A 10576-nucleotide genomic window follows, 5' to 3' on the forward strand; every position below is an offset into this window, starting at 1 on the left:
GCGGCCCCCGCCATTTCCCGCGGGGCCCGGGAGCCCCCATCGCTCCGCCCCGGCTTCACCGTCCCGGCCGCTGGGGGCCGTGCCCACCGATGGGCTCCTCGGGGCAAGGTCAGGGGAGCCCGGCGCGGCGCCGCGGCCCCCGCCCCGACCTTTGCTGCAGAGCGGCGGCGGCGGCGGCGGCGGGCCGGGCCGGGCCGGGCCTCTGATCCCGGCCGCCGCCGCCAGGAGCACTGCGACATTGCGCCGCTCGCTCGCCCGCCCGCCCTCTCTCTCTCTCTCCCCCCATGTTGGCAGCAGGGCCCGCGGGAGCACACAAGAGGGAGGCGGGAGGCGGGAGGCGGGTTTTATGGCGGCTCCGCAGGAGGCCCTTCTCCACAAGCCCCCGCTCGTCTCCGAGCCCCCAGGACGCCCCCCCCCTCCGCCCCTTCCCCGCCTTCCCGCCTCCGGGGGGAGGGGCGGGTGAGCGAGCGAGCGGGCGGGCGGGCGAGCCATCAAAGGAGGCGCCCATGCCGCCGGACCAACTCCACGCTCCTCATTCCCCCACCAGCGTGTTCCCATCCAGCCCCCGACCACTGCGGCCCCGCCCGGGAGACGGACTGCGGGGCTCGGGAAATCATCTTCCACATCGTCCTACCACTCGATTCGCGCGACCTCCCTTCCCGCGGTCGGGTTCCCCGATCACCTGCGGCCCGGCCTCCCCCCTCCAACCCCTCCGCCCCGCCCGGGGCGAAAGCTTCCAACGGCGGGAGGAGGAGGCGACGGCGCCGCCCCCTCCCGCCTTTAACGGCCCGGACCCCCGGGCTCCTCGGCCCCCCGCCTCCCCACCACGGCCCTGAAGGCCGGGGGGCCGGCCTCCCTCCCTCCCTGCCTGCCTCCCTCCCTCCCTGCCTGCCTCCCTCCCTCCGTCCTTCCCTCGGCCCCCTCCCCGACCCCGCCGAAAGACGGCCATCGCGGCCACCGACCTTGGGATGGTGCGGAGATCCCCGGATCCTTTGCTTTCGTCTTGCCGCTGCCGGGAGAACCAAACCTCCAGCAGCTTCTCGGTCCCTTCGAAGAAGTGTGCAGCTTCCATCACCGTGAGACAAGCGAACAACCAACAACCACAGAAAATCAACAACTAAATTAAATCTCTTCTTCTCCCGCCGCTGCGGATTGTTCCTGCTGCTTCTCTAAAGTTCAGGAGGTGTGTTGTTTTTTTTCTTCTAGCTTGTGATTTTTATATTAACTTTAAAAAAAAAAAGAATAAATTTCCCCGGAGGTTTGTTTTTGTTTTTTTTGCCTTTTGAGCGAAAGTTGATGCGAGTCCGTGTTGGATATAGAGGCAGATGCAGTTCAGTCTCATGTACTCCGCTGTTTCCCGTTACAGAGAAGAGCATAGAGCGAGCGCTAGCTAATGTCGCCGGCCATACTGTGTAAGCGAGGGCGCTGCGTGACCGGGGCCCTTATATAGGCTCCCGCTGCCCGCTCCGCCAGCCCGGAAGTGACGGAGAAGCGCTTCTCCCCCGCTCATAGGTCCGGAGAGCCGTCAGTCACCGGCCGCGCCAGCGGCGATTGGCCGAGACCTGGGTCGAGGGGCGATAGGCCCGCCCCCCCGCCGTCGTCGTCGCCGCCGTCGTCGCTGTCGTCGTCGTCGCGGCCGAGCTCTTCAGGGCCTCGTCGGCGGAGGAGAAGGAGGGGAGAGGGGAGGCGGGAGGCCAAATGGAGGCGAAAAGCTGTTGGCAGCGAAGCTCGGAGGGCGAGAGGGGCGCGGCGTGGGCCCGCCCCACTTCTGCGGAGACCATCCCAGGCTTGGTGGAGAGAGCCCCGGCTCCGGAGTCAGAAGCCATGGGTTCCAATCCCCACTCCGTCACCTGTGTGACCTTGGCCCAGTCACTTCCTTCCTTCCTTCCTTCCTTCATTGAGCGCTTACTAATAATAACCAATAATGTTGGTATTTGTTAAGCGCTTACTATGTGCAGAGCACTGTTCTAAGCGCTGGGGTAAACACAGGGGAATCAGGTTGTCCCACGTGGGGCTCACAGTCTTCATCCCCATTTTACCGATGAGGGAACTGAGGCACAGAGAAGTGAAGTCACTCGCCCACAGTCACACAGCTGACAAGTGGCAGAGCTGGGATTCGAACTCATGAGCCCTGACTCCAAAGCCCGTGCTCTTTCCACTGTGCCACGCTGCTTCTACTATGTGCAGAGCACTGTACTGAGCGCTTGGAATGGACAATTCGGCAACAGAGAGAGGCAGTCCCTGCCCATGGACGGGCTCACAGTCTAATGGGGAGAGACGGACAAACAAAAACGATAGCAATAAATAGAATCAAGGGGATGCACATCTCATTAACAATAAATAGGGTAGTAAAAATATATACAAATGAGCGGACGAGCACAGTGCTGAGGGGAAGGGAGGGGGGAGCAGCAGAGGGAAAGGGGGGAGCTCAGTCTGGGAAGGCCTCTTAGAGGAGGTGAGCTCTCAGTAGGGCTTTGAAGAGGGGAAGAGAGTTTGGCAGAGGTGAGGAGGGAGGGTGTTCCGGGACAGCGGGAGGACGTGGGCCTGGGGTGGACGGCGGGATAGGCGAGAACGGGGGATAGTGAGGAGGTGGGCCTCCTCACTTCACTTCTCTGGGCCTCAGTGCCCTCATCTGGAAAATGGGGGTGAAGACGGAGCCCTTAGTGGGACCACCTCGTGACCTTGGATCCCCCTGCAGCGCTTAGGACAGTGCTTGGCACATAATAAGGGCTTAGCGAATACCAACGCTTTATTATTAAAAGCGCTGCGCCCCGCCAGTGGCTTTCGCGGGACGTTTGGCTCCTAGGCCGAGGCCTCAGTTGTGCCCTTTTCAAAAAGGAAACCCCCCCCCAACCCGTCCCAAAGCCAAGGCGCCCAGCCCTGGGGGCTTCGAGGGGTGAGAGTCAGCGTCCACCATGGCCTCCTTTGCCCCCAGTACTCCCGTTTTACCCATTCCGACAACGGCCACCACCAATCTCCATCCTCTTGGGGTGGGGGTCTGGCGGTTGGAGGCTTCCTTTCCTGATCTCCCAGCTCCATCTGAATCCAAACGAGACATCAGAGGCATCGGCTCCAAAGATCCTTTTCCGAATCGAAAGGGCGTCTTCGTAGTCTTTTGGAAGGAAGGTAGATGGACTAATAATTGGCACACGAGTGTGACGAAAGGAACGGGTGGATAGATCAGCCGGCGATATCTATCGAACGCTCACTGGGCAAGGATCACTATTCGGAGCCGGGAGAGTAATAATAATAATAATAATGATGTTGGTATTTGTTAAATGCTTACTATGTGCCGAGCCCTGTTCTAAGCGCTGGGGGAGATACAGGATCATCAGTTTGTCCCACGTGAGGCTCCCAGTCTTCATCCCCCTTTTACAGATGAGGGAACTGAGGCCCAGAGAAGTGAAGTGACTTGCCCACAGTCAGACGACTGCCAAGTGGCAGAGCTGGGATTCAAACCCACGACCTCTGACTCCCAAGCCTGGGCTCTTGCCACTGAGCCACGCTGCTTCCCTAGTACAGTTCAGTTCGGTGGCCTCTGCCCACAAGGAGCTTACGGTCGAGGGGAAGAGAGACTTTGAAATAAAAACAGGTAGGGAAAGGACAGGAAATAAGGTTACATGTGGAGTAGGAGAAGGAATGAGCCCAGTCAAGGGATTTCAACCCCCCGTTGGGATATTTGGAAAAAGGAAAAATGCACTTTTAAGATTTCCGGGTCCCAGAGGCGGAGGTCTTCGCAATCAGGATCGGTGGGAATAAGCACCTTTTCACCAAACAGAAAAGGGAAGAATTTTCTTCAACTTTTAAAAAGTTGTTTACGGTATTTGTTAAGCACTTAACTACATGTCGGATGCTGCGCTAAGCGCTGCGGTAGACGCAGGCCGATCAGGTGGGACACAGTCCCTGTCCTATATGGGGCTCACATTCTTAATCCCCATTTTACAGATGAGGTAACCGAGACACTGAGATGTGAGGTAACCGAGACACCGAGATGTGAATTGACTTGCCCAAAGTCACACAGTATACAAGCGGCGGAGCCAGGATTAGAACCCAGGTCTTTCTGACTTCCAGGTCCCTAGTCTACCTGCTTCTCTGCTGCTCATCTGTAAAATCAGGCTGATGAAGCTTGTCTCTATCTATTTCATAGAGATGCTGGGAGGGTCAAAAGATGACTGATATGAAAGCTCTTGGGAAAAGAGCTCCATAAGAAATGAGGCGTTATTTGTATTCTGGGGACGTAAAATTAGAGGAAGAGTGAACAAGAGAAATGAGTCTCAAACGGATGTCCTGCAACTTCTCTGGGACTCCTGTGATGCCTCAGATTATTTTTTTTAAATTGAGATTTGTTATGTGCTTACTGGCACTGTACTAAGCGATTGCATGAATGAATGGATAGGGGCTAATCAGGTTGGACATAGTCTTAATCCCCATTTTACAGGTGTGGTAACTGAAGCACAGTGACATAAAGTGATTTGCCCAAGGTCACACGGCAGCCAAGTAGCAGCAGGACTCCCAGACCTTTGCTTTATCCACTAGGTCACAGCGCTTCTTGTATTGCGTATTAGTCCTGCATGGGCCCTCAGAAAGCCTACAGTTTGCCTCCCTGATGACATCGCAATCAGGTTTCAGTGGCTGAGAGCGTGGGCAAGGACCCAGGCGTTGAAGGAGTTTAGCTCATCAGATTCAAAAAGCCTTCAGTTTGCCATTGTCATCACCAAACAGCTCCTCAGAGTACTGTAACTGGGTCATAGGACTTTGGAATTTCCCTAGTCTGGGGATCCTGATTCCCAATCCGCGGAACGGCCAGATAGGAAAACACCTGATTTTATCTTGTACTTCAGACGCCCCTTTCCATCCCACTTCTGCAGGGCATCTGTTTGTTCTAATAAAAACTAACTTATTTCTTCATAAAATCTATTGAATGCAGCCAGGTTGTAAAGTAGTTTTATTTTTTACATTGCCAGATTGGGCCAACAATCTTACTATTTAAACTGAGGTTATGAAAGAAAGCTCTCTCCCAAATCCCGACTGGACCCATCTCTCCATTGGTTGGGAAAAATTCGAGTGATGAATCAATCGGTGGTATTTACTGAGGGTAAACTGAGTGCTAGGTGCTGTATTAAGCACTTGAGAGAGTACAATAGTAGCAAGACATATGTTCCATGCCTCCAAGGAGCTTACATTTTAATTGGGGAGAATGACTAAATTTACTTGCAGATCCTGCGAGTCAGAAAAAAGCCGTTAAAGGTTGTTTTATGGTGGAATCGATCGTGTTTATTAAGCACCTTTTGAGAGCTCTGCTATGGCTTAGTGGAAAGAACAAGCGTTTGGGAGTCAGAGGTATGGGTTCTAATCCCGGCTCCGCCGCTTGCCAGCTGTGTGACTTTGGGCAAGTCACTTAACTTCTATGTGCCTCGGTTACCTCATCTGTAAAATGGGGATTAAAACTGTGAGCCCCACGTGGGACAACTTGATCACCTTGTATTCCCCCAATGCTTAGAATAGTGCTTTGCATATAGTAAGTGCTTAACAAATGCCACCATTACTATTATTCTTCTTCTCTGGGCCTCAGTTACCTCATCTGTAAAATGGAGATTAAGGCTGGGAGCCCCACGTGGGACAACCTGATTACCTTGAAACTACCCCAGCGCTTAGAACAGTGCTCTGCACAAAGTAAGCGCTTAACAAATACCATTATGATGATGATGATGATGGAGTCGCCATTCATCCGAGCCTTGGTCAATCAATCAATCAATCAATCGTATTTATTTGAGCGCTTACTCTGTGCAGAGTTGGTAGACTCGTTCCCTGCCCACAACAAGCTTATAGTTTAGAGGGGAAGACAGACATTAATAGAAATAACTAAATTATAGATATGAACATAAGTGCTGTGGGGTTGGGGTGGGGGATGAATAAGGGAGCAAATCCAAGTGGAAGGGGTGACAGAAGGGAGAGGGCGAAGAGGCAATGAAGGCTTAATCAGGGAAGGCCCCTTGGAGGAGACGTGCTTTCAATAAAGTTTGGAAGGTGGGGAGAGTGATCAGCTCTCAGATATGAAGAGGGCATTCATTCCAGGCCAAAACCAGGTCGAGGATGAGGGCTTGGCGGCGAGCAAGGGCATTAGAGGAGCAAAGTGTGCGGCCTGGTTTGTAGTCGGAAATCAGGTTGGTAAGGTAGGAGGAGGCGGGAGGTAGCCAGTCTCTTCACTCCGAGTGCATTATGAGGTGTACGAAGAGGTTAAGGCGTGAAGCCCAGTGCTGACCACAGGTCAGGCCTGTGAAGCAACTTGAAGCTGTCTTTCATACAGTAGTAATAACAATAATAATAATAATGTTGGTATTTGTTAAGTGCTTACTATGTGCAGAGCACTGTTCTCAGCGCTGGAGTAGATAAGGGTAATGAGGTTGTCCCACGTGAGGCTCCCAGTCTTCATCCCCATTTTACAGATGAGGGAACTGAGGCACAGAGAAGTGAAGTGACTTCCCCACAGTCACACAGCTGACAAGTGGCAGAGCCGGGATTTGAACCCATGACCTCTGACTCCCAAGCCCCTGCTCTTTCCCAGCATACTTCCTCTTTACGTCAGAAATCCCCCCTCTGCCCCATTTAAAGTGAGCCCATTATTGGGCAGGATAGAGGCAATTCCCTCTATCTGAATCGCCTCTATCTGTTGCCGAATTGTCCATTCCAAGCACTTAGTACAGTGCTCTGCACATAGTAAGCGCTCAATAAATATGACTGACTGAATGAATGAATGAATGCATCATTCTCAAAAGACCTAACGGCCTGAATGGCAGATTTTACCCCGAGAAGACCCGTCTGAGGCTGCAAGTTCCCAAACACTAGTGTTAACGGAGGACTGTTTCAGGTTGGCCTTCAGCAAGTAGATCTCTGTGCTTTTTCCTCTGGTCATCTCTGGGCCGTGACCTCAATTAATCGAACCATCAGTGGTAGGTATCGAGTGGTGCGTGCGGAGCACTGAACGAAGCGCTTTGGAAAGGACAATTCAACGGAATTGGTTGACTTGTTCCCCGCCCACAGGGAATCTACCAGCTCGAGGCGGCACAGACGTTTTGACAAATTGCAGGTATGAAAATAAATGCTGTGGGGCTGAAAGCGGGGTAAATATGAAGTGCTTCGAGGGTATAGACCCAAGTACCTGAGTGACGTGTGAGGGAGAGGGAATTGGGAAAACGAAGGTGTAATCGGGAAAGGCCTCTTGGAAGAGATGTGATTTTAATAAGACTTTGAAGGTGAGGAGAGTCTTTCAGATTTGAGTGAGGAGGAAGGAGGTCATGGGTAAGGGGTCAGTGGCGAGATAGATGAGATCGTGGTACAGTGAGTACATTCGCGTTCGAAGAACGAAGTGTGCAGACTGGGTTATACCAGGAAATCAGTGAGGTAAAGTAGGAGCGGGCGAGCCAGTGGAGCGCTTCAAATACTATTACTCAAATCTCCATAAAAGATTGTCTTGGGGGATTCTTTCCTCATCATTTGTACCAGATTCATTCATTCATTCATTCAATAGTATTTATTGAGTGCTTACTATGTGCAGAGCACTGTACTAAGCGCTTGGAATGTACAAATTCGGCAACAGATAGAGACAATTCCTGCCCAGTGATGGGCTCACAGTCTAATCGGGGGAAGATGAACACACCATCGCAGCTGAGCTCCGAACGTCACTGCCTCAGTGCCCGTGTTCCTGCAGTGTTACAGAACTTCTTTGTTTGGAATGAGATCTTGCTATGTGGTGTCAGCTATCCACATCAGACATTAAGACTTTGGAACCCGTCTGTTATGCTACCCGTATGTGGTCTAGGCCTCAGCTGGGAAGCGGGGCTGTGAGGACGACGACGTTATAGTCGTCAATCCGTTTCTTCGGGCCGACATCTCTTTCCTACCAAAGCCAATGGTCCAACGGTCCAGCTTGCCAAACTCTTTCCTGGCCAGCCGTTACGGCTTGCGATGTCCTCTAGGCTGTAAGCCTGTGGTGGGCGGGGAATGTCATGCCGTGCTTTCCCAAGTGTTTAGTACGGCGCTCTGCACACGGTAAGCTCCCGATAAATACGATCGAATGAATGAATGTCGCCGCCAACAGTGGCATTTTATGACGGCGTGCGACTTACCCAGCAGAGTGTTTGGTAGGCTTGAAACCGCACACTACTGATAGCACTGGAGTAGGCCCTGCGGGGTTGGGCTTCGGCCAGAGAATGACTTTGGTCTCTGATACTGCTGGTTAGCCTTCAGCAGCTCGGGCAAAACATCCAGGAATGATCATGTAGCTCTGTGAATGTGCAGTCCTCCGCAAAGAGTAACTTGTGGATGGAAGTCTTTGCCACCTCTCCCTTTGCACAGAGTTGCCGCAAATTCAAGAGTCCACCACGTGGGTGATCCTACATGTAGGCCCGATATGCCACCTGTCAGCTGTGTGACTGTGGGCAAGTCACTTTACTTCTCCGTGCCTCAGTTCCCACATCTGTAAAATGGGGATTAAGACTGTGAGCCTCATGTGGGACAACCTGATTACCCTGTATCTAGCCCAGTGCTTAGAACAGTGCTCAGCACATAGTAAGCGCTTAACAAATACCAACATTATTATTATAATGATGACGACTGTGGTATTTAAGTACTCACTATCCCTCTCGGGATCACACCTGGAGAGTTTCCGGTATTCTACCAGTCTCGGCTATGGGAGGGAGAGTCAAGCAGAGGCCTACCCATTCCATTCCTAGCTTGGCCAGTGGCTTGTGAGCAGAAGGCCATCTGCTACAAGTCAAAACTCCCACCTGTGCCGGGCAGCGGCGGCACGGGAGACAGTCGAGGGTGGAGACTCAGGTGTACTCCATGGAAGAGGGCGATGGTGAACCCCTTCTGTATTTTGACCAAGAAAACTCTAAGGATCCACTACCAGTACGATTGCAGATGGAGGTGGGGAGACACGTCCGTGGAGTCGCTAGGGGTCGGAGAAGACTCGTCAGCATAAGACAAGATGTGCCAAATGCTGAACTAAGTACTGGGGTAGATAGGAGGGAATCAGGTAATCGGACACAGTCCCTGTCCATATGGGACTTACAATCCAAGTGGGAGAGAACCACCCCCATGTTCCACGTCTCTGAACAAATCAGTGTCCAAGTCCACAGTCATTCATTCATTCATTCCATCATATTTATTGAGCGCTTACTGTGTGCAAAGCACTGTACTCAGCTCTTGGAAAGTACAATACAGCATTAAAGAGTGACAATCCCTGCCCACAACGGGCTTACAGTCTAAAGGGGGGTCACAGTGACTATGGTGAAAAGGGTCAGGGAGAAACCACAGCCTTGCTTGATGTCCTTTGTGATTGGACAGAGCACCCAGGGTTAAGAGACTCCAGCAACATGAGACCTTCTCCATCTTTAGGATGTTGGAAAGACTATAGTTGTGACTGTGGCTGATAGATTTGGAGCTGTCTACTGCTCCTTAAACCACAAGACCATATGGCTCTTATTGTACTTATCACTGTCCTGGTCTTTTGTAATAATAATAATCATGATGATGATGGTATTTATTAAGCGCTTAACTGTTCTAAGTGCTGGGGGGGATACAAGGTGATCAGGTTGTCCCACTGGGGGTCACAGTCTTAGTCCCCATTTTCTTGATGAGGGAACTGAAGTACAGAGGAAGTGAAATGACTTGCCCAAAGGCACACATCTGACAAGTGCCGGAGGCGGGATTAGAACCCATGACCTCTGACTCCCAAGCCCGTCCTCTTTCCACTGAGCCACGCTGCTTCTCTAATAATATAATGTTTTTATAGTTTCATCTTTCTATATGCGACTGTCACAACCCCCTCTCCCGCATTTATTTGCCGTCCCTTTGGTAGACAGGGTTTGTGTCTAACTCTCGCCTGTTTATTTTTCTCCAGTGCTCGGCACACTTCAATCGATAACACTATTTATTAAAACAATAATATTGAGCACCTGCTGTGTGCTGAGCACTGGACTAGCTGCTTGAGAGAGTGCAGAAAAATTAGTAGACACGATTCCCATCCTCTAGGATCTTCTGATCTAGAAGGGGAGGCAGACACTGAAATAAATTACAGACAGGAAAAGTGAATATTTATGTGAGTTAGTGCTTAAGACCAGGAGATAGGAAGAAGTAACAGAGTATTTAAAATATGGACATAAGTGTCACCGGATATTCTGAGTACTTAACTGTTCTTCAGGATGTTGTGAGTGCTCAAGTGTTCTTCAGGATGTTATGAATACTCGAGTGCTGAGGGAACATGGAAGTACCAAAGGGGCAGTTGAGGGAATGTAAACTGGAGAGACTATAAATTCATCAGGGAAGGCCTCCAGGAGGAGATGTGATTTCAAAAGGGCTTGGACACCAGGGAGAACTGTGCTCTGCCGGGTTTAAAGAGGGAAGAAGTTCTGGGGGTGTGTAAGCAGCAGGAGAGGAGAGACCAAGGCACAGTGAGGAAGTCAGACGGAGAGGAACGAAGGGTGCAAGCTGGGGTGCAGTGGGAAAAGGAGGGGGGAATAGATGATTAAGTGCTTATTGCATCAGTTTCCTCACTTGTCTCTCCCACTTCAGA

The 10576-nt window shown here is 51.7% G+C and overlaps 1 protein-coding gene and 1 non-coding gene across 2 annotated transcripts in view; one reads left to right on the top strand and one right to left on the bottom strand.

Annotated features, from left to right (window-relative positions):
• Window positions 1–1423, bottom strand: part of AMD1 (adenosylmethionine decarboxylase 1) — a 31526-nt gene extending 30103 nt beyond the window's left edge. The window contains exon 1 of the mRNA XM_029047126.2: window positions 963–1423. Within this exon, the coding sequence (XP_028902959.1) occupies window positions 963–1072 (110 nt within the window). The 5' untranslated portion in view covers window positions 1073–1423. The remainder of the gene's footprint in view (window positions 1–962) is intronic.
• Window positions 1424–8636: 7213 nt separating this feature from the next.
• On the top strand, window positions 8637–8774 carry LOC114805783. Its single transcript, XR_003753806.1, has one exon. It is a non-coding gene; the product is annotated as a small nucleolar RNA SNORA7 (small nucleolar RNA).
• The last annotated feature ends 1802 nt before the right edge of the window (window positions 8775–10576 follow it).

Source organism: Ornithorhynchus anatinus, chromosome 19, assembly GCF_004115215.2.
Source record: "Ornithorhynchus anatinus isolate Pmale09 chromosome 19, mOrnAna1.pri.v4, whole genome shotgun sequence".
In the NCBI taxonomy this organism is placed as follows: Eukaryota; Metazoa; Chordata; class Mammalia; order Monotremata; family Ornithorhynchidae; genus Ornithorhynchus; species Ornithorhynchus anatinus.